Source organism: Magnolia sinica, chromosome 3 (assembly GCF_029962835.1).
Source record: "Magnolia sinica isolate HGM2019 chromosome 3, MsV1, whole genome shotgun sequence".
Classification (NCBI taxonomy): domain Eukaryota; kingdom Viridiplantae; phylum Streptophyta; class Magnoliopsida; order Magnoliales; family Magnoliaceae; genus Magnolia; species Magnolia sinica.
This window is the reverse complement of record NC_080575.1, coordinates 4,956,227-4,980,709: the sequence shown is the minus strand read 5'-3', so window position 1 is coordinate 4,980,709 and position 24,483 is coordinate 4,956,227. Positions and strand designations below refer to the sequence as shown.

The window sequence follows — 24,483 nt, the reverse complement described above, 5'->3', positions numbered from 1 at the left end:
TTTTTGGCTCATGCCATAAAATGAGTGGGAAAATGGATGGATGGCATGTATATATATATATATATATATATATATATATATATATATATATATATATATATATATATATATATATATATATATATATAAGAGTGGCCTCACATATATTTAACAAGAAAACGCTTCCTTTCAGCTTTTCAAATGTAGACGTCAATATCACATCAACATCAATGGGTGACTGCAAAACCTAAACACATATGTAAATAATAATTACTAATTTACAACTTATTTATCCCATAAATGAGAAAATAAGCAAGCCGTTAATGTTTTTACCAGGGTACCTCATGGTTACGGCGGAACTTTCATGAGATCCACTCCATTCATTAGGTACACTGACTCATGTTTACTTTGGAATCCGAAAATCACAATGATCCAAAACTCAGGTAGGCCACGTCCACCATTAGGTTTATTCGTATTCCATCCAATCTATTCATCTAATGTGCCTCATTAGGAGTAGATGATCACCAAAAAAATTCCAGTATTTAGAAAAACTCAGGCAGGCCATACTATAAGAATTTAGAGGATTTTATATAAATTTTAAATGGGCGAGTGTGTGAATTAGTTTGAATTATGGATTCAAGGCCTAATAAGGGTGAGAATTAGTTTGAATTATGGATTTAAGGCCTAATAAGGGATGATTTACTTGATGGATTTGAAATTGGTGTCTTTAATTTGGTGGAAAAAAAAAAGGAGGGTTCGATCGATTGACTCTATCCCTAATCGATTGAGTAAATCCCGAATTTTTCAATTTGGTGAAAAATAGGAGAGTTTGATTGATTGACTCTATCCTCGATCGATCAAATAAATCTTGATCCTGATCGATTGAGTAAATCCTAAATTTTTCAATTCGGTGAAAAATAGGAGAGTTTGATTGATTGACTCTATCCACGATCGATCGAATAAATCTTGAAATTTTCAATTTGGTGAAAAATAGGAGAGTTCGATCCATTGAGAGGGCCTATTAGGAGGTTTGCATAAGATCCACTCTCTCATATTAAGCTTAGAGGCAAAAAAAAAGAAAAAGAAAAGATAAATGAGTAAGACTTTTTATTTTAGCGACCCAACCTAAAGGAATTGGTTAGAGAGATGCTCACCCTAAAATTTTATAGGGCCACCATAATAATTATATAAAATCCATTCCAACCATTAGATTCCACACAAAATTTAGACATATGATCCAAAATAACACCTATCTATGATTGATGTAGGCCACACAAATGAAAGCAACTTGGAGCTTGAGTATCACCCTGTACACTGTCTCTAATCATGTGGTGCACCTAAATCACAGATGAAGCTTACTTAAAGGCATTTGGCTTAACATGGCATGACGCACCTTGTGATCGGGGTAAAATTTACATAAATATTTCGGTGGAACCCACCCTAAGTCACAGACTCATTTGCTCGCAGGTGGGAGGTGGTTTGGCTAGTGTCGTTGCCACTAACCCCTGGCTGGTGGTTAGTGCTATGTAGATCCCATATCTCATGTGGACCACACTAAAGTAAAACAGTAGTGGATAGGTATCCACCATTAAAATCCTCCTAAGGCCCACTGTACTGTTTATTTGGCATCCAATCTTTTGATTAGGTCGTACCAACCTATATGAAGGGAAAAACAAATATCATCTTGATCCGAAGCTTTTATAGCCCCAGTAAGTTTTTAATGGTACATGTTCAATCGACAATGTTTCATGTAATGTGGTCGACTTGAGAAAACAAATACATTATGGTAGGGCCCACATAGCACCAACCACTAGCCATTGGCTAGTGGTAGGGTCACTACCCAATCCGTTTCCAGTTAAAAGGCAATGGAACTTTTTGAGAAAGGCACTGGACTGTCAATTACATATTAAGTAGGGAGTGCTTTGTAAAATTTTCCTAGCGTAAGTCGTGGCAGCAGCAGGGGTTTTGCTTCAAGTGTTCTTGCCAACTAAGCACGGGGTTTTTGCTTGCAGCATCTTCCCTACTCTCCGACGACCACCACCAGCGTCGTCTAGAGCGGGTGCGGGACCATGGGAGACGGTGTCCCGAAGGGCACAGTAACAGCCCTTTCTTCCATCTTCCCTGTAGAAGAATCCCAAAAGGCCGCGAAGCGCGTTGAAGACGCCATATCCGAGCGGCAGAAACAGGTGGGCCACCTCCAACGCTTCATCACCGACAACACTAACCTTATCAATCTCGTCCAGAAGCTTCCCGACGATCTCTCCCATCCCATCATGGTAAGCCCCTCTCTTACTCAATCCCATCCATCCATCCCTCGATCACCATTATCATCATCGTTATCTGACGGCTTGCAGGTCCCGTTTGGCAAAGCAGCGTTCTTCCCCGGCCGTTTGATCCACACCAACGAGTTTCTGGTAATTCTTCCTCCTATTTCATTTGAATTCGGGCGTCTCTTTGATTTTAATTCATTTTAGGGTTTTTCGTTTCCCTCCATTTCGGTATGGGTTAGTAATTTCCACTTTTTTTGTATGCGTGGAGTAGATGTTCCCACAATCCAAACCGTCCAAATCGTGGGCCACACCATAGATGCAGCGTATCTTGAGAATTGGATTGATTGGATTATCCTAGCATCTTATTGATGGATATATGTTCGAAGGCTGGTTCCTTTACAAGTCCCTGTAGAATAAACTTATTCTACAAGGGTTATGTGTGGGCCCGCTGTGGTGTGTGTATGGCATCCAACCTGACCAGAAGGATCGCCCCATCATGAAAGTTGTTCACCTCAAAAATGAGTTTGATCTAACCATGTGGGCCACAGCTTGTATTTGGATTTTTTGGGTGGTTGCCAATTGTTTCTATGGTGTGTCCCACCTAATGATTAGATAGGCCTGATTTGTGGAGTATCCCATCATCGTGGCGGGGTGGACTCAATGCATGGGTTGGATGGAATACGGACAATATGGGGGACACACACAGGTATAAGCCATTGATCAGGCAGGTAAATAGGTGAATTGGCAAGGTGAATAACTTTTCATTTGCAGGTGAATCATTCTTAGAATAAGGCCCCGTTTGTTAAATCTGAAGTCTAAAGCCTGAATCTGAAGTCTAAATCCTGAACCTGAAATCTGAAGCCTGAATCTGAAATCTGAAGTCAAAAAACTTGTTTGGTAACTATGGCTGAAGTCTGAAAATTTAGTACTGAATTTGAAACAATCTGTTTGTTAACAAACATCTGAAATGTTTGAAATATGTTATTTTGACACATTTGCCCCTTTCTCTTGTTTGGAAATATTTTATATTATAAAGAAATTATTTTTTATTAAATAAAAATAAAATTATTCTTTTTAATTCAAATAAAATATGAAATACTTGATAAAAAATTAAAATGTCATTATTCACAAAAGTCAAGGTGTGCCTATATAGGTTTCCCGCGCAGGAACAGTGGAGAGAATATGCCCACCATTAAAAAATTCCTACTAGAATGAACTGAAAACACAAATATTAGCATGATTCAAATCTCCAGTGTTCCCATGAATATTTCAACCGTGGACATTTAGTTATCATGTTTTCAGCCCACCTGAGCATTGGATATGGTTCATCTTTGGCCTCATGTCCTAAAATGAACTCACAAAACGGATGGACGGTAAGAATTTCTCACAAGCATTAGATACGGTTCATCTTTGGCCCCACCTGCGTTCCTAGCACAGGAACTTTTGGCGAAAGGCTTTCGCAGGAGGACGTGGATTAGATACTCACGGGTTGAGTAGCTAGACTCGCTACTGAAGTGACGTTACCAAGTTAGGTAGGCCCACCATGATGTATATTTTGGATCCACACGGTCCATCCATTTGGACAGATCATATTAGGGCATAATCCAAACAATGTGTCAGATCCAAAGCTCGAGTAGACCCCACCACAGAAAACAGTGGAGAGAGTACGCCCACCATTAAAAAATTCTAAGGGCCACGAAAGTTTTCGATCGACCTGATATTTGTGTTTTCCCTTCTTTCATGTCTGCTTTAACACATGAACAGGTTGGATCTAAAAAAACATCATGGTAGACATTTGGAAGGTTTCAATGGTGGGCACACGCTCACCACTCTTTTATGTGGTGGGGTCCACTCCAGCCTTGGATCTGCCTCATTCTTTGGATCATGTCCTAAAGTGATCTCTCAAAATGTATGGACGGTTTGGATACAACATACACATCATGGTGGGGCCCACAGAACTTGGTGACATCACTTCAGCAGGGACTCTTGCCACTCAACCCGTCAGCATCCAATCCCCGTCCAGTCCAAGACGGAAACGGATTGGCTACTCCACCAGCCACCGTGGTTGGTGCTCTTTTAGCCCCTCCATGATGTATGTGTTTCATCCACTTCGTTCATCCATTTTTAAAGATCATTCTAATGCTTCAAACCAAAAATTAGAAGGATATAAATCTCAGGTGGACCACACCATAGGAAAACAACAATGTTTGGATATGCATCATTAAAATCCTCCTAAGGCCCACTGTACTGTTTATTTGACATCCCATATTTTTATTAGGTCATACAGGCCCAGATGAAGGGAAAAAACAAAGATTAGCTTGATCCAAAACTTTTATGGTCCCCAAAAGGTTTTTAATGGTCAACGCTAATCAACACTGTTTCCTGTAATGTGGCCCACTTGAAATTTTGATATAACTAATCTTTTGTCCTATACCATGAAATGATATGAAAAAATATATGGATGGCATGGATGAAACATATACATCATGGTAGGGCCCATAGAGCACCGACCATCAGCCACTGGCCGGTGGCAATGGGAGTAGCCAATCCGTTCCCGCCATGTTTAACGAGGACGCGGATTGCGTACTACCCCCGCCCGTCCCTGGCTCCGAACTGGAAGTTCTGTGGGTGGGTCCACTGTGATGTATATGTACATCCAAACCGTCAATCCCTTTTCTCAGATTATTTTAAGTAATCAAAAAAAAAAAATGAGGCAGATCCAACGCTCAAGGGGACCACACCAAATAATAATCTTGGTTGCATTAAAATGCACCAGTTGCATTAAATGCAAGAGTCGTCTGTGATGTGGTCCATTTGATTGTTGGATCTGACTCATTTTTGTTTTGATGCCTTAAAATAATATGAGAAAAGGAATAGAGGGTTTGGATGTACAGGTACATCACGGTGGGCCCACCCACAGAACTGCCTGTTTGGAGCCAGGGACAGGCGGGGGTAGTACACAATCCGCGTCCGTTGTACGAACTGTTCAAAGAGATCAAAGTTACATGGGCCACTGTGATGTTTTTTTACCATCCAACCTATTCATTAGGTCATGTAGACGTGGATGAAGTGAAAACACAAATATCAACTTGATCTGAAACTTCTCCAACTCTCAGGAAGTTTTTAATGGTGGAAGTTCAATCCCCACCTTATGGTCCAATTAATTATAGGACCTGCTTCTTTTATTGGATCACACGTTAAATTATCTGAAAAAGTTGATAGATGGTGTGGATCAAACACATAAATCATGGTGAGGCATAAAAAAGTTTCACAGGTTAAAGGTTGATTTTGTACTGCGCAAACAATTGAAAATAAAAAATTTCCATAGTAACTTGTAAAGGGATATTTTTGGAAGTAAAAAATTGTTGCTTAATGAAAAATCATGGAGCGCATTCCGCGTTCACTATTAAGCCAGACTCCTATCACGGAAAGAATTCAGTGAAAAACCACTTAGCGCTTTCCGTCTTCCGCGTTAACAACGCATTAACAAACACCACTAAACACGGAATATTTTTCTCATTCAGCGTTAAGTGTAAAAATTCAGCGTTAACAAACACGGCCTAAGCCTACCATACAAGGACTTGTAGAGGAATTGACCTTGTTTGTTTGTTGCATTTGGACTGTTGGCTGTTCTTAGTTTTAACTGCCTGTTTGTTGGCTGCCAATTGGACAGTTGTACTGATCCTTCAATGCGATTCTTGGGTCGTGACCCTTCAATGGTGGGCCCCACTGTTTCAACAGTTTTGATTGTGGCACACGTGCCATACTGTGATGCATATGTTGGCTGTGTCTGCCCAAACAGGCAATCTAGATTGCCCAAATCATGTTTCCTTTTGAGTATGGGCATCGGCCAAGAATCACAAAGATTAGACAATATTAACTGTCTGATTTTGCTAGTTGAATTCGGACTCCTGACCATTTTATTTTGACCACCCACTTGGTAGCCAACCAATTGGATGGTAAGATTGTGTGATCTGTCTGATTTTTGGGCCATGCTCCATCCAAAATGGGTCCCATGGTTTGGCATCCTGGTTTGCCATGCATGTGTGCCACTGCCACCATGTGGTGTGGATGACTCACTGCCATTTTGAAAATGGAGGTTAACCATCAGATTTACATTTTACCCTTGCTCATGACTTGTAATTAAACTGGATATTACAATTCAAATCAGGGTATTTTGCTTGTTTTTTTTGTTGTTTTTAACCTAATTATTTGGGGTACATTTGGCAATTATATCTTTGGATTGCTAATATCGTATGCATCTCTATGGTGGCATGAATACAAATCCAAAGAGCTCATCATGGATGCGACATTGCCTGAAATTGTTTTGTATAGATGGCCTTAACCATTTGAGTTTTTAAAGAAAGAAATAGGTGGTTTTAAGAAAAAGTCAACCAACGGTTAAATTTAATGGACAAACTCCGCCATTTGCACGCATGGATGAGCTTTTGGATTTTGTACGTGTGTGCCATGTGCCCCGTGGGGGCATAGGTGGCAATTGCGTGGTCTTAGCAACCTTATTTTATGTATCGAGTTCGTAGATCATGATGCCTTATGGATGATGGGCTAGAATTTCCTATGACTTCCATCTTAAGTGAACGTTAGCTACACATTCGATGTAGACATCGGTGACATGAATGTGAATCCATGCCATCTGATACATTGTTTTATATGTTGTTTTTACTAAGCCTTGGTTCGGATGTACTACCAAATTGAAATGCAAGAATTGGTTCAATAATGTGAAAATGGCAAAATTGTAGTTCAGCCCATCAATACATGAAAGAAATAACAAAAAACTGAAGACCAAATTCCAGTTACCTTTCCTTTCTGATTGTATTGATATTGCGGGACTAGGCTCCAGCTTGCAGCATTGCTTTGAGTGGACTTGAAAGGAATATGACTACAATTTGAGGGCTACTTCCTAATTATGTATAATAGGTTACAGTTTCGCCATTTCAATTGATTGGAGTGAATTTCTGCATTTTAGATCTTACACGTGTTGTTATGATGGTTGTGCTTGCAGGTTTTACTAGGAGATGGGTACTATGCCGAAAGAACATCAAAGCAAACTACAGAGATCCTACAAAGAAGGGGAAAGGCTTTGGAATCTCAAATTGAGTCCCTAAAAGCTATGATGCAGGACCTTCAAGCTGAGGCATCGTTTTTCAATGCTACAGCTGCTGAAGCTGCTGTAAGTTTATGATTTTTTATTTTTTTTTAAAATTTTTTGGGACCATGAATAATTTTATTGAAGAAACTGCCTGACAAATAGCCAGAACAGAAAGAACAAAGAGAATGTGATTTAGAATGCCAATATAGAACGAGCTACATTAATATCAACTTGAGAAAGTGAAACAATCCATTCAACAACATCCCTTCCTGCCTTCCAGCAGACTTGATCACAAGGCAAGAGCTTGTTGTTGAAACAGCATGCGTTGCGTTCAGTCCATATATTCCAGATTACGGCCAGAAGGGATAGCCTCCATAGAATAGTTCTATCTTTCAATGAGTGGACCCCATGCCAAGCCAAAAGTAATTGCAATACTGATTGAGGTGTAACCAATGTTGTCAAATAGCATATGCGATCCTGTGCAATTGCATATGCGTGTGTGCATATGCGATCGCACAATCGCATATGCGGTCGCATATTATTTTTTTTTCACATTTTTTCAAAAAAATTAAAAAAAATCAAAAAAATCAGAAAAATCAAAATAAATTATTATATGTCATTGGGACATGAAATACATTTAATTTAAGTAAAAAAAAAAAAAAACCAACCAATTACATATATATGAATGTATGATAAATTGATAATGATACATCATACATTTACAATTTACAAATTACAATATAGTTAACTTCTTAAATCTTAACAATTAACATTTTAGTTACATTTAACAAATAACAATAACAAATATCAAATATCCATATTCAACATTCAACACTACATGTACATGATACAAATCATACAATACATAATATATTAAGTTATCAACAATCAACAACATCAACATCAACACACTTAGACTTATGAAACAAGCATTAAACAAAATTAAGAAGTTATGTATTTATTATTTATCTAATCAATAATCATTAATCATATACATTGATCTAGCATCCATTGTGGCACATCACCACCAGGTCCACCACCACCATCACCACCACCACCACCATCATCATCATCATTCGAGTCATCTCCTTCTTCCACATACACTTCTTCTTCTTCCGTTTCTTCGTCATCTGTACGTACTAATACTTCATCAACATCCAATGATGGATGATATTCAATTTGATCATCATTATCACCTTCTCCTTCTTCAATCTCCTCAATCTCATCAACGGGTTGACGGCTACTATTCGCCCCCCGGCTCCCCCCCGTCCTTCGCCTTCGAGTGGTACTACTACCTTCATCAGATGTCGATCCATATGCGGCATCTTCAACTTGTGCCCATGTCAGATCCTCTCCAACAAATCTAAAAGAGGTTCCCAACTTCCAACTTTCAACTTCCAAATTCGACTCTAAGTTGTCTACTTGTCTTCTCTTCACCTTTGCCCCTTCACTTGAGTATTGATCTTGAAATCTTGTTGTAACTTGTAAGTTGTAACTTGTAAGTTGTAACTTATCACTTGTAAGTTGTAAGTTGTAACTTCAAACTTGTAACTTGTATTGTAAGTTGTAACAACTAACAATTAACAAAGTAACAAACCAATTAACAAACAAAATATATATATATATATAAATGATTGAAAAAAGTTGTTAGAAACTTAGAACTTAGGAAACTTAGTGGATGGAGATTGGAGAGGACTAGAGGAGTGAGGAGGAGTCTCTTGACTCTTGAATCTTGATTCTTAAATATGGATGGTAATGGTATGATGTATCATGTATCTTGGATTCTTGATTCTTGATTCTTGTATCCTTCCTTGATTCTTGATTCTTGAAAGTTGAAAGAAAAGAAAAGAAATATGGAAATGGAATATGGATGGAGAGGAGTGGAATGTAGAATGTAGATTGTAAAGTGCTTAGAAGTTAGAATTAGAAATATGTAATGTAAGAGAGGATGTAGTAAGAGAAATAGAGAATAGAGAGAGAGAGTATTGAGTTTTTTTTTGCAAGTAGGAATGCTTAGAATGCATATTTATAGAGTAAAATTTTGAATTAAAAAAAAGGGTAAAAAAAGGTCAGAAATCTGACCGTTGGCCATTATGCGATCGCATATGCTGGCACATGTGGCATATGCGATTGCATATGCGATCGGCCCACATATATGCGCATATGCGATCGTATATTCACATGTGCGACCGCACATGACAACACTGGGTGTAACCCATTGCACCTCGAAGACATGCAAGATGTGGGTCCACATCTTGTCAGCGAAAGGACAGTGAATTAAGAGATGGTCGATTGTCTTCGCATTGCTCATACAAAGGAGGCATATATTCGAGATAGACGTCCCCCTCTTCTGAATATTATCTATTGTTAGAATCCAATTTCTACCCGCCAGCCACGCGAAGGAGGAAACCTTTGGTGGGACCCCATAGGACCAAAAAGCATCGGGGATCGAGCCACCCGATTCGGATCTTGAGGGACAAATCGTGTTATAAAAAGAGCCAACTGAGAAGGAGCCGGATGAAGATGCTGGCCATAGTAATGAATCGGTAGAACCAGGAGAGGGACAGAAAAACTGAAGGCGGACCAATAAATTAGCAAAATCTTCTGTTTCTGCCTATTTAAGGTTCCTTGTACAGGGAGGGCGCCAAACACCTCTTCCACCTTCACATGGAGAAGCATTGATCTACTGTAATATCCTTTTTCCATGGATAAAGTAGCTAAGGAAGGATATGCTTTAGTTAGCGGTCGATCCTCACACCAATAATCCTCCCAGAAATGGATTTGGGATCCACTCCCCAATTTGAAGGATGCAACAACTATAACTGACGGAGAAAGAGAGGAGATAGCCTTCCAAATACATGAGGCATGATAATGCAGGGGCATTCTCACACCAGGCTCGAGTGGGGTAGCCTGTGGGATGCGGGGGCACACTCAGGGTGGCGGCCCATGTGAGGTAGGTGGCTTGTGTGAGGTGGGCCCATGTGAAGTGGGGTCCACGAGGAGGGTTTGGCCAACGTCTTAACCCATGGGATGTGGGGCATGTGCTTTGAGATAAAAGGATTGATTTGACACTCTCTATCAGTTCGAGCTTTTAGAGTAAGTGGTTAATTGTCTTGCGTCAGAGTAGTATTAGAGCAGGATGTCTCGTGTTCGAGACTCCTTACCGGGGGTGATTAATGCAAGGACATTTTCACATCAGGCTCGAGTGGGGTGGCATGTAGGATGCAGTGTCACACTCGAGGTGGGCGGCCTGTGTGAGGCGGAACCATTTCATATGGGGTCCATGAGGGGGGTTCGGCCGATGACATAACCCATGGACTACGAGATAAATGGATTGAATTGCCACACTCTATTAGTTTGAGCTTTTAAAGCAAGTGATTAGTTGTCCTGTGTCATATCAGGTCTTTGGATCTAGGTTTGGAGTCGAGTTTTAGATGAATAAGTGCATTTTATGGTTGGGCCCACTTGAAGGATGGATTAGATCAAACACATATGTACAACTTTACCACGTGCATGGTGTGGAAACATGCTCTCGTACATGTTTGGCTTAGGAAACCTCATTTCTTTTAGTAGAATGATCAATATATATTAAAAATATATAATCATACTATTAAAAGTACCTAATCTAGAGCCGACTAGACCCGGCCTGATCCGATTAACCAGACTAGACCCGTTTCTTAACCAGGTCCAAAATGTGAGACGCAAATCTGACCAACTTTCTTAACAGGTCCCAACAAATGGGACCTAGACAACCACTAAAATCGGGCCAGGTCCATCGGTTACCCGTGGGTCTTGGTACCCATTCACAGCCCCAAATAAAAGAGGTTGGTGTAAATTGTGGCTCCCTTTTTTTATGGAATACTTCCCTAATTTTTTTCTTCTTTTTTATTTTTTCTATTAAGCATATATAGATGTTCATCTATCCACTTTTTTTTTTCCTCCTCTTACAACAGGAAGGTCTTGTAGAAATAAGGGAGGAGTATATTGAAGAGCATCCAGCCGAAAGGAAGAATCAGGCAGGTACCACTTCTTCAAGGTTTCTTATTACTTGTGTATTTTACTCCATGCTAAGGATCCATGAATGATTTGGTTATATATAGCATAGTCATTATAAAATGCTCCCTTATCTTTATGTTCGTGACTTCGTATGTTATTTATGATGGTGGTAGATTGATGGAAGAATATGCTGTTTGTTACACTTTTTTTTCTTTTCTTTTTTTGGAGAAAAGCTTGAGTATTCTTTAATTTCTGAGACCTCCGTTTCTGTGAATGAGAAACTTGTGCTGTTTGAAAAAAAACAGGTTTGCCAAAGCCAAATTCTATAGATTCTTCTGAACCAGATGGTGCGAAAGTGATTGCAGAAGACGAAGAGTATGCTCGAATTATGTCTAGGTTTGATGAGCTCGAAAGGGAAGAACAAGAAGCTTCCAGGAGTGATGAAGATGAGGATGCAGAATTTGACACTGGGTTCTGTGTATGTCAGCATTCTTTTGACAATCAAATTCCTGAACAATCAAATTTCATTGCATACAGTAACTTATTAAGTTCCAATGTTTTATGTGAAAGGAGAATCAGCTGAATGACTCAATAGAGAAATTAATGAACCAACAATTATCTACAACTACTAAAAAGCCTTTGAGCGGAAATGACTCTGGACCAGATCAATCCGTGCACACTTCTATAAACAAACCCAAGGCATTTCAGGTTTCTTTCCCTTTCTCATGCCCATTTCTTCCTCTTTCATGTTTCTTTATATACAAATGTTTGTTCTTGCATTGCAAAATGCAATGGCTACTCACAAGAGTAGGATTGCAAATTCTACTTGCAGTACATGCTGATGTGCATGAGACTTCAGCTGTTCATCAGGTGGGCCTTACCATATGTCTACTTCGTCGCTTGATTCACCAGGCTTTGACCATGTCTCCCGAACAATCTCAGTACAGATGGCGCAAGACGATTCCACATATCGAGGTTGGAATGGGATCGGGTGTTTTTGCGTCTCACCATAGCGCCTGATTTGTCTTGATTTCCGATTGATGAACAAGAAGGAAAAAAGGATTGGATTTTGTGACTCTACCCTGGCTATGTGCCATGGCCAGAAAATAGACTGTTCTGACCAAATGAATGGTTAAAAAAACTGACCAAATCATCCTCATCACCAGTCTTTTTGGAGTCAGCTTCTCATGATTTTCTTTGCAAAGGTTTGATGACCGCCTACCCACCCAATGCAAACCCTTAAAAAAAAAAGATATTACTGATTAATGATACACCCTTCAAGTACAAGTGTGGCCTACCTGATGACTGGACTTGCCTGATTTCCGAGCATTGGCACATGAACAGTGGGGCCCACCTGATGAGTGGCCTGGATCACGTGGAGAATAGGATTGAAGATCCCGTTCTTGCGTAGTGTTGGCAGGCTCCTTTTTATTATCAGTTACTTATATATGCGGTTGATGAATATATCTGCTGATCATTCATTGATCGCGTGGAATTTTAAAATGCAGGTTGAGGATTTGAAGGGGCATTTTGTGGCCAAAGGTTAGTTCTTAATCCTTCTGTGTTGTTGTTTCGACTTAGGTAAGATATACATGCAACTGGCTTGTTTAGAATTTTGAAATCATTTCTTGAGCTGTAACTGAGCCAATAAGAAGGAACGGTCATTTCTTGCTCTGTAACTGAGCCAAGTCTCATTCTGTAGGTTGTACATTTATGTGTTCAACTGAAAGAGAGAGAAGTCTCGGATTTCCATTTTCTTTTGTTTGAAGTGTGTGGTTAGCATTTAGTCTCTTCTTACTATTGCTGGATGGTAGGGATAGAATTCTCAAGAGTCAGGAACTGTATAATAAGACTCTATATGCCAGCCCATACATGCCAACCTGGCATGTGTTGAACATCTGAAGCATGCATAGATGAGAGGTAGGAGCCCCACTGTGTTCTATTTATGCTTGAAATGTGGGCAATCAACTCATTAGGGTATAGAGATATGTATGAAAATAATGGATGGTTTAAAAAGATTCTGACATCTAAACAGGTGTAGATTTGTAGACTTGTCACCCTCTTATGATTGGCTCTCCTGATTTTTGAGCCTGATCATCTAAACAGCTGACCCCCCTTGACCTTCATCTCTTGGATGATCCACACATGCCAGGTAGCCACATGGCTGTAAATATAGGTGATTGTGGGCTTAACAAAACTCTGATGACAATTTGGCTCTTATTGCATGTTGCTTTTTAATTATGTTCCTAACTTGCATTGTGATGTTCAGGATGGAATATTTTGCAAGTGCTCACTGTTATGTTAGTAAACTCAAATATATGTCAACTTTTTTATGAAAAGAAATTATATCATAGATGGTTGCATTCATATGTAGTTTTTCTTGCAAAAAACGAAGAATTAGTTGATTGCATGTCGTTCAACTATGATCAAGGTATTCCGTATCGGTAACGGTGGCCGTAATGGTCACCACCATTACAGATATAGGTATTGGCCGATACGGTTGAAATTTTTCTTTTGCTAGAAAAATTCTGAAAAAAATATATTTAGAAATCCAGAATAATGTAAATATTCCAAATATGGTTTAATTTTTTGTTTTAAACATGTTTATGGTAGTTTAACAGTCCACTCTTTGGTGAGAGTGTGGTATCGGGTTGTCTAGTGAATTTGTGAACATGATTATATGTCTCTAATGTTTACACATCAGAATCAAGCACTAGAACTAGAAATCAGAAAAAAGGTATAAATACTACTTTTTCAAATTTTTGAAAAAATGGCCCTTGGAGCTTATATTCACTCAAATCACTTCAATCTATGGTTTTAATCTTAAAAACTATAGTAAGAGTGGTTGAAATCTGTTGTAAAATGATTTAGAAGAGTTTTTGGAAAGAGAAAAGTGAAAAAATGAGGAGAAAAATGGATTTAAATAGGAAAAAAAGTGGCCATTTTTCGACCGTTACGGGAGTAACGGTCGTTATGCTCTGTAACAACCTTTACAACCACCATAACGGTCGATATGGTCCCAAGAAACCAACTGCCCCGTATCTATGGTGTGTTGTAGAGGTAACGGTGTCAACCGTTACACGTTGCAGGGTCATAAAGGTCATTACAGAAAAATGACCTGTAAAGACCATTATAGCCCCCGTAACAGCCCATTACTTAGATTTCGTAGCATTTACATGATCAGGCTCACCCAATGGATGGATTAAATTTACCTGATTGAGCCCACCTGATCCTGACTGGACCAAAATTTTAACTGGGTCCAAAAAGGTCAGTCCCAAACACACCCGATTTCTTAGCAGGTCAAAAAGAAAAGGAAGTGGACCTGTTAAAATTGTGAGGTCCATCAGGTACCCACAGGTTTGGGTCCCATGGACAGCCCTATTAGTGGCAGCAATAAATCCATAAATATTATTTGCTTGCAATTGTAATGTCTGAATAGGGATGTCCATCTTGCTAAAATACCGGTGTTGTCATGATATTGCCTTTTCAACTTTACTGCTAAACTGATTTTTGTATCACATTCTTGATTCAGATGAATCTAGGCCTGGCAAAACTTCAGCATCTAATATGGAGAAGTTTGGTACTACAGAGAAGCCTATTGTTCTTCCTCGATCTGAGGAGAAGGTTTGTGCAATTCCTGCACCAAAAATCAAGGTGTCATTCATTTGTTGGTTACCCATTGCATGCTGCTTTCATCTTAGTTTCAAGTGTTATCAGCATGAATTTGAGAGGTTTAAGATTATGACTGATGCTTAAGTATAGGTGTAGAGATGTGGTTGCTATTTAGTTTACTTTTCTTGACAATCTGTCTGCTTGATTGCTTATGAGGTTTTGTGTCTTGGCAAATGTACAGTTTGTTGATGCTTGCAGTTCTGTGCATGCGGGGTAATTGGTTCGATGGTCAAGGCTGTCTATCTGGTGGCTAAGCCATGAGGGGCATGTCCCAAAAATCTCCTAGAATAGAAGATCAACACCCCTTAAATCTCTGGTCTTTTTTTCATTGAATGTTGGCTGCTGCTGGATTTATTTTCCTAACCATCTATTTTTAGGCTACTGATCAAAGGGTTAAGATCTTTTAATCAGGATTTTTTTTTTTAAAGCTTCCCCCATGACTGTTTGACCCATCAGATCACTGATCTGGATCCGTAAACCATGTCCTGATGTATGCAAACTATACTTTTGCCAGGAGTCGTGACCCTGTGATTCCTCTCTTCTCTGCTTTATTATTATGCTTTTTAAGTTCTTATTTTTGTTATGATAATAACAATAAAATACCAACCAGAATGTAACTACAGCATGTCTGTCTTTCACAGGATCCTGGTGATAATGTCATGGGCCAAACATCCAAATCAAGTGCTGATCGTCGAAAGGCATGTCTCTCATTCCATCAAAATATTGATAGTCTTTTTCCCTTCCTATGGAGATTGATATTTGCAAACACCCTTTTTTCCTTTGTACTATCGGCTATACAATAGTGTAAAGTTGTATTATTGTATTGCCAAAACTAGATAGAAAGGGTGGTGTGCGTAGCCTTTCATTCAATCATGCTTATGTGATGGGTGTGAGTAGCACCATCCAGTCATGCTTACAGGGCCAAAAATAAAAGTGACCTCTTGATGCTATGAATTTATTGTATGTAAGCAGGCTTTTACAGGCTCGATCGTTGAGCACAGCCATGGGATCCCATCTAACCCGCCAAGCAATAGTCTGCCTTCATCATCCCAGGTATTTCTGCTGATTTGGCAACTTTTGTCGTGCATCAGAATGTGAATTGTTCTAACCAGAGCTTAAATTCGGTGACTTCGACTCCAAACTTGGCTTGAGAAGGCTTGAGCCGAGTTGCTAACTTGCTTGTAAGTCTGAATTGATTGTGACTCAATGTGACTTCCCGAGTCAACTCAACTACTTGGTCAGCTCTGACTCTCAACTCAAACCGAAGTCACTTGATTGGGCTAACTGTTTCGTTGATTAAAGGTCTTGAGGTTGGTGAGAGATCCTACATGCCTTCATTACTAAAACCTGATGGCCGGAGATGTGAAGACTTGATTGTCTTTGGGTGACCCGAGTCTAGTAATGTCTATTTAACTACCCATGTCTATTTTTAAGGATGTTTTATTCAATTATTGAGTACCGAGTCTAGCCAAGAAAAGAAGGTCGAGTTGTATGTTTCAAAGAGGTTATTTGCTGCTGCAATGTTTTCCGATGCATCTTCTCCTGTTACTGTTGAAACCATCAATCCAAAGGTTCTAAAATGCGAGTATGCCATCCGTGGAGAGCTTGTTACCCATGCCCAGGACAAAGAAGCTGCATGCAGGACACTTAGATTCCTCCGGCAGGAACGACTGGGAGGAGGTCACGAAGAGAAAAAAACACAAGGAAGTCTTCTACTGACCCTTTACGTGAAGGGATATCCTCCTGGCTGGTACCCTCTCAACATCGAGAGAGTTTTCGGGCGCGCGGGTGCGGTTATCGACGTTGTTATGCCGCGAGATCGGACTACCGGTGTCTAGCACGGTTTTGCTCTTGTCCGAATGAGCTTGGAGACGGAGTTGGCAAGGGCGATCGAAATGCTGCATGGAGTGCGTTATGGGGGCATCCCGTTGTTAGTCTAGAGACCCAGGTTCGGCCCGGCATACAGAGATCATATGCGGAAGATCAACTAGGGTCCCATTGCCACTCAAAACCACCAGACTCTCAAAGAATATCGTCCCAAACCCCTTCCCCCTAAAGAGACAGAGCCTTCTCTCTCTTTCAAAGAAGCATTATTACAACATCGACCATCGTCATCCTGTCCTCCTGACAATCCTCCCACCCCCGATCCATCTACCTCTGAACCATCTAAACCTGCTATATCTAGTCCTGATCCATCCTCATCTGTTGAAGGTAAACCTATCCGCATCGACCTTAATCTATTCAACAGGGCCAGAGACGACCTCAAGGAATCGATTGTCGTTATCAGTAAGGATGGCGCTACCATGTCTCAGGTGAGAGACTGGATTTTAGAAACAACGTGTTTTCGCCTGGGCAACTACATTATCAAACCCCTGGGTTATAACAAGTTATGGGTTAAGGTCTGCCCGGGTCTGAACTGGGAATTACTCATTATGGCCGGACACCTGCATTCAAGAGGGCCAGTTGCCAAGGTGTTGAAATGGGAGGATTTCTCCGTGTTCGGTAAGGAGAACGTCTGGTTCCAAGTTTGGGGTATTCCGATGGAACTTTGGTACGATGAGTTCTTCGTATTGGTAGCAGCATTCCTTGGGTCCTTTCTCGAGTTGGATTCCAAGACGAAGTTAGGTGAAGAAATCGTAGTCATTAGAGTAAGGGTGAGAAGGAAGAAGGGTTCCCCGCCTCCCTCCTTCGTTCGGGTCCTTGTTGACGACCGTTCTTTTGATTTTCCGGTAGTAAGAGAAGTTCAGGAAGATCTGCACCCTAGATGGGGTGATCTCTAGCGAGCTAGGGAAGGCCCTCCCCTGGCTTCGGCCGAGCCTCCGACGTCGTCATCTGAAGGTCGAGTTCTTGTTCCATGCTCCCGCGGCGTACCTAGCCCGTCTGCGGCCTTCCCTGCATCCGTCGATTGTGGAGAGCCCATCCTGTCCATCTGCAAGACATGTGTCCCCACATCTCTTCCCCTACCGCCTTCTTCTGCCCTCCGTGATTCATGTGATCAGGCGGGTTTGAAGGTTGTTGCGACACGTGGCTCGCTACCTTCAGTATCGGCGTCCCCTTGTCACCATCACCTTGTCGCCAGCAAGGCAGCTGTTGTAAACAAGATGGCTCTCATTGATGTTGCCAACGCCTCTTGCAGGCCATGTGGTGGCATTCCTACATCGGATTTATTTCGGCCGCCTACGAAAGATCTTCGCGAATCGTCTCCTCGTGCGATAGCAAAGGAGGTGGCAACACGTGGCAAGACTTGCAGCACCTCTCCAGATTTCAATCATGTTGGCGGTAAGGGCGGGATTCTGGAGATTTCTCGTCTTCAGGCGTTGCCAGCTGTCCCTCCTCGACAGCCTTTTCCTAGTTTCTCTCCCTCCTCTAAGCGACGCGTGTCACTCATCGCTAGCACCTCGAACTCGTCGTCTCGCCACGTTCCCCAATCTTCCCATATGTTAGCGGTTGGGCCTCCCGTTTTGTCTTCGGGTCTCAACTCTTCGGGTATAATTGATTTTCCTTCATCTAATTTGCCTCACCACTCGCCTCGGGCTCCTTCCGTATCCACCCATCTTGACTCACCTTCAGCGACCTCCTGGATGCCGAAACTCCTTCTATTGTCCCCTGCTAACATTTCCGTTCATAGTGAATCAGACGCAAACTCATCCAGGCGTGAGATGTCCAGTGGATCCGATTATCCTTCCCGTCCGTCTTCTCCTCCTCCTCCTAGTAATTCTCCAGTAGACGGTTTAGAGTTGGGTCCTATCACTCTTTTCCAAGACCCTCTGGGCGAAGCCATCATTGCTGAACCCCTTCAGATGTGTGTAGACATTCAGCACCATCATCAGGAGGACGCTGTTGTTTCGCCTTCACAAGTCAACAGAGTCGATCTGCTTGGAAAGATACACAATAAGAGGTGGATTAGAGATGCTCTTGGGTGTGTGGGAAGATCTCTCGGGTTATCCTTTGGGAATATAATGGAGGATTACGTTGCGCTATTTCAATGCATTGAGAATAGAGGTCGACCTCTCTTGGAACCCTGGTCTCCATCGACTCCTAAATCCTGTAGCAACCGCGAACTCAAGTGATTGGAATCAAGCCCAGGGCTCAGACTCAACGCTTCTACAAAACAACGGAGGCAGGGAAAACGGGGTTCCTCGGTTGTTCAATGAAGATCCTCTCATGGAACGTAAGGGGTCTGGGGTCAGAGCAGAAAAGAAGCCTGATTAAGGCGTCCATCAGTAGAATGACCCTGATTTTCTTTGCCTTTAGGAGACTAAGGTTTCAGTTTTTAAAGCTAGTCTTCTCGCCTCTCTGTGGAGGGTTCAAGATGCGCAGTGGGTTACGCTCGACGCGTCAGGTTCTTCCGGGGGCATCCTCGTCGCGTGGAGATACTCCAGATGGGATCTTCTATCTTCTTCCATAGGCTCTTTCTCGGTCTCTCTTATCCTAAAAGATAAGTCTTCTAATTTTCAATGCCTCTTATCTGTTGTTTATGGTCCTAATGGTAATTCCGATAGATCTGCTTTTTGGGATGAGCTAACTCTGGCTAGACAGTCCTTTGATGGTCCGTATTGTGTGGTAGGAGACTTTAACGTCACTCGCTTCGCTGAAGAGCACTCTCTTTCGAGACGGGTCTCATTAGCGATGCAACACTTCTCCGACTGGATCCAGCTTCATTAGCTGATAGGCCTACCCTTGTTAGGGTCAAAGTTTACCTGGTCGAATGGACGCAGATCCCCCATCCAATCTAGGCTGGACAGGTTCCTTCTCTCTCCGGTGTGGGCCGAGTCTTTTCCTTCGATTCTCCAGACGGTGCTTCCAACGACGACTTCAGATCATTGCCCTTTGCTGCTTATCATGGGAGACGTAAACTAGTGTCCTAAACCGTTTCGATTCAACTCATCTTGGCTCATTATAGAAGGCTTCAAGGAGAAGATTTCAGAGTGGTGGGAGTCATTCCAGGTAGACGGTTTTGCCGGGCATCGGCTTTTATGCAAGCTTAGACTTCTTAAACAGAAGATCAGGGAATGGCTTCAAGAGGAGCAATGTAAGCTCGAGTTTGATACGGAAGCTCTCCTCTCAGAACTCCAGCGTATAGATGCCGATCAAGGAAGCAATCAAGAATCCGATGAGGCTCTTGGTAGGCGCTTCCAAATTATCCAGATTCTTTCTTCCAGAGCAATTCAAGAAGAGATCTCGTGGAAAATTAAAGCAAGAGCCAGATGGGTTGCCGAGGGAGACAAAAATACGAAGTATTTTCATAGTATAGCCAATATGCATGCCAGAGCTAAGGCTATTATCAGTATCAAGCAAAATGGTGAGTGGATCGAAAGATAAATAGGCAATAGCTGACCTCGCTATCAATCATTTCCAAAGCCTCCTATTGGCGGAATCTCGGATTTGACCTCATCTCGATAACATTACTTTCAACAGCTTGCAGGCTACTGAGGTTGATCTCCTTGAAGCCGAATTTTCTATAGAAGAAATTAAGGCAGTCGTTGATTCCTTAGGGGGGGATAAATCTCCCGACCTAGATGGCTTCCCCATCATCTTCTTCCAATCATTTTGGGAGGTGGTCGGTCACGATGTGTGCCTTTTCATCCAGGAATTCCATAGAAGAGGGAGATTATCCAAGGGCCTTGGTGCGTCGTTCATATCCCTTATTCCTAAGGTTGCAGGAGCTAGTTCTTTCTCGGATTTCAGACCTATTAGTCTGGTCGGCGGCCCATACAAAATTCTCGCCAAAATCCTATCTTCACGGCTTGCAAAAGTTATTGGGAAGCTGATTTCGCCGAACCAGAACGCATTTATTAAAGGCAGACAGATCTTGGACTGTGCTCTTATAGCAAATGAGATCCTTCATTCATACCACAGGTCCTCCAGGGAGGGTATCTTCTACAAGCTTGACATTGCCAAGGCGTATGATCATGTTGATTGGGGTTTCCTCCAATATATGCTATCTCGTTTGGGTTTCGGGCCCAAATGGAGATCCTGGATCCAAGCTTGTGTCAGCTTGGCTCATTTTTCAGTTTTGCTGAATGGATCTCCCTACGGTTTTTTCAAGAGTTCGAGAGGGCTATGTCAGGGGGACCCCCTCTCCCCTCTCCTTTTCCTTCTTATCAGCGAAGCCTTCTCTAAGATGATGCTCAAGGGTCAGGAAGAAGGAATCTTGAAGGGTTTATCTATGCCAGGGCTTCCCACTCCAATTACTCATATCCAATTTGTAGACGACACGCTAATCTTCCTGGAGGCCTCTACTACCTACATCTCTAATCTGCGAACGGCGCTGTATTGCGTTGAAGCGGTGTCTGGTCTCCGTATCAACATAGCAAAGTCTAAATTGTTTGGGGTTAATGTCCAGATTGAAAAACTCCAGTTCTTTGCCGCATACCTCGGCTATCCTCTTGATTCCTTCCTTACTTCATTTGTGGGTCTCCCCCTTGTCATAAGCCCTCCTCCCAAAAGAATGTGGGATAGAATTATTGATAAATTCCAGAAACATCTGGCGACATGGAAATGCCGATATCTGTCTCTTGGTGGCAGACTGACCCTTCTTAATGCTGCCCTCTCTAATCTTCCTTTGTATTTCATGTCCCTGTTTCGATGCCCTAGCTCTGTTTTGAAAGCCATCGAAACTGTTAGAAGGGGCTTTCTGTGGTCGGGGAAGGATAATCAGAAAAGGTTACATCTCCTAGATTGGAGGGATGTTTGCAAGGTCTTCAGAGGAGGAGGAGCGAACGTTAAAAATATGAGGAGAATGAACCTGGCGCTTTTTGGTAAATGGACGTGGCGATTAGGAGCTGAGCCTGAGGCCCTATGGGCGTCGATCGTTAAGGGGAAATACGGTACATCCCAGGGGGGCTGGACGACTAAAGATTCATCGAATTACAGGGCCTCTCACTTGTGGAAAGGTGTCCTCCAGTCGAAGCAAGCTGTCCTTCATAATACCAGCTTCGAGTTGGGGAGTGGGTCTTGCATTCGTTTTTGGGAAGACCTTTGGGTGGGAGGTGTTACTGAAAACACGTTTCCCTAATATATTCTGGCTGGCTCCAGAAAAGCACCTACCCATTTCGGATTGCTATTCTCTCTCGTCAGGCAGTTTAGTTTGGGACGTGAGATGCTTAAGAAACCTCCGTGATAACGAGATTTCAGAATTCGCGGATCTCCTCAACTGCATATCCAAAACCTCGCCTCAATCCTCATCCCCAGACACGCTTATCTGGAAGACAGATAAGACCGGTACCTTCACAGTTAAATCCCTATATTCTTATTTATCCCCCCCTATGAACTCCCCTGTCCCTGCTTCCCCTTTCATATGGAGATATCCGGTGCCCCCCAAGATCATTTGTTTCGGTTGGTTAGCGGACCGCAACAGGATCCTTACCATCGACAACCTCAACAAGAGAGGTATGCCGATTGTCAATATCTGTCTTTGCTGTATGCACAGTGCGGAATCGGTGAATCATCTCCTGGTGCATTGCCCCTTCATTTCCCACATTTTGGCAGACTTTTGTGATAAGTTCAGCATCTCCTGGTGTAGCCCTGCTTCGGCTCAGAGTCTCTTAGCGGCGTGGCATGGTCTTAAGCTAGGGAAATCTGGATCTCTCATTTGGAGAATGGCCATCTTGGCTATTTGGTGGTCGGTTTGGTCAGAAAGGAATGACAGATGCTTTAACAATGTTTCTTCCTCGAGTTCTGTAGTTGGGGGTAGGGCCAAAAGGCATATAGCGGAATGGGCAGCTAATGTAAAGGGTTTGAAAGGCGTCGATCTTTGTTTTTTAGGAGGCTAGTGTCTTTCTGCTATCTCAGCAGTATCTTTCTATCCTCCTTTTCCTTTATCTCTTTTTTCCTCTTAATATATTTTCCTTTGTTGCATCTAAAAAAAAAGAAAAGAAAAGAAGGTTGAGTGATAGACTCAACCCCACATGGTTGGATATCAAGTTGAGTCAAGCTTTCAGGTTTCTGAACTACGGTCATGATGCACCCAGCCAGTACGAATGCAGCCCATGCTTCATTGAACCAGACCATTATGTAGGTCTCTTTGTAAATTTTCAGTAATTATCTTCCAAAAAAAGAAGGGGGTGGGGGAAGCAAAACCATTGATTTGTGGGATCAAAGTCTCAGACGGAGGATGACTCTAAATTCTTCCAAATTGAAGATCTTAGCCACAAAATGTTTGGTTTTTGTTCTGCAACCTTGAGTGTTGTTCTATTAACATTGGCTTGTAGGCCACAATGGGTTAGGAGTGTTTTGCTTATCCCACACATGTACGTGAGCCGTACACATCCGTACGCAGGTGACGCATGTGAAATCTGAGCTTTCCGTCAGGTAAGTTTTTAGATCTTCTGGCATAAAAGTCAGGACGTTTCACAACTTAGGTGGGCCACAGCATGTCAAAACAAATGAATGGCTAGAAAAAGAATTCAACCTGTCAATTTACTTTCTACATTGTGGCTCAAGTGAAGAGTGAAATTGTCTAATTCCTTAGGAAAAAGTTTTATGCATTATTTCCAACTGTATAGAGAGCTCAGATCTCACGTGGGTTTCATATTTGCACACGCACACCCATGCTTGGATGCCTGTGACTCCACACTTATGTGGAATAAGCAAGGTGTAAATTAGTAACCTCTAATCTTGGTGGTTTTGGCAACTCCGTCATCCACAGTAGGTAGGGCCCGTCTGAAACCTATAATTCGGCCTGCATGCTTGCATGTATGTGTTCCATCAATTACACTTACTAACAATCTTACCGACTGGAGAAGGAACCAAGTTCGAAACCTTCAAAACCAGTCTCCAGATTCAAGATGCAGAAAGGAAATCGCTGATCCGGGACCTGGTCCAGATTCTTCAAGGCCACCCTCCGTAATCAAGATGCAAAAAGGAAACCACGGATACAAAACCCGTATCTCTCTCTACTATCAAGATTCATGACATTTTCCCATCGAGTCAAAAAAAAAAGGTAGATGTTTCAGGTTTATAGGGAGGTGTTGATTTTATTTTATTTTTTGTATCTAAATGTTTAGAGTGTTGTTTTGGATTTTTATTTTTATTTTTTAAAATCATTTATAGATATATTTAATCAAATTTCTCTCGTATTCCAGATCGATGGCATCTTGGTTGCAGAAGTTATAGGTAGGTCATTCATCTGCTGGGTCCCATTGTGGACTGGCATACCCTAAAATTCACACGACTAGGGTACTTCATTGCCATCAGTGTGATGGAAGTCAGTGAAAGTCTGTACATTTTGTTACGTCTGGGACCCTCAATTTTCAGTTTGTACAGGTGGGGGCCCAGTCCCTCTTGATCTAAACAGATGATAAGATGGACCTAAACCTGGAGGGTGGTCCATACACCAAAACTCCACCAGGTTGCCAGATCCTGGTTATGGAATATTTGGCCCTTTTGGGTTAGAAAAATGCTCTGTTGGGGCCCGAGGAACGGGAATATGGTAGGGCCATGTTGCTACATTAC

The 24,483-nt window shown here is 41.8% G+C and overlaps 1 protein-coding gene across 10 annotated transcripts; it reads left to right on the top strand.

Moving 5' to 3' along the window:
• Window positions 1–1,936: 1,936 nt before the first annotated feature.
• Window positions 1,937–24,083, top strand: LOC131239350 (uncharacterized). Of its 10 annotated transcripts, none has more exons than XM_058237022.1 (11): window positions 1,937–2,255; window positions 2,334–2,393; window positions 7,273–7,440; window positions 11,313–11,379; window positions 11,661–11,833; window positions 11,935–12,063; window positions 12,864–12,897; window positions 14,888–15,009; window positions 15,669–15,725; window positions 16,000–16,080; window positions 23,772–24,083. In XM_058237022.1, the coding sequence occupies exons 1-11, from the start codon at window positions 2,049–2,051 to the stop codon at window positions 23,835–23,837; spliced, it is 1,164 nt and encodes a 387-aa protein (XP_058093005.1). In that variant the 5' UTR covers window positions 1,937–2,048; the 3' UTR covers window positions 23,838–24,083. The 10 variants fall into 10 exon arrangements, with proteins under 10 accessions (XP_058093005.1, XP_058093009.1, XP_058093006.1 ...); XM_058237026.1 differs by having other exon boundaries at window positions 11,926–12,054; window positions 14,888–14,979; XM_058237023.1 differs by having other exon boundaries at window positions 11,926–12,054.
• Window positions 24,084–24,483: the final 400 nt, after the last annotated feature.

Bases quoted from the DNA above. Each gene is read 5' to 3' on its own strand.
- LOC131239350 (XM_058237020.1), top strand. From the start codon at position 2,049: ATGGGAGACGGTGTCCCGAAGGGCACAGTAACAGCCCTTTCTTCCATC. The intron at 2,256-2,333 runs GTAAGCCCCTCT...GACGGCTTGCAG, and splicing joins ATCTCTCCCATCCCATCATG to GTCCCGTTTGGCAAAGCAGC. The intron at 2,394-7,272 runs GTAATTCTTCCT...TTGTGCTTGCAG, and splicing joins TCCACACCAACGAGTTTCTG to GTTTTACTAGGAGATGGGTA.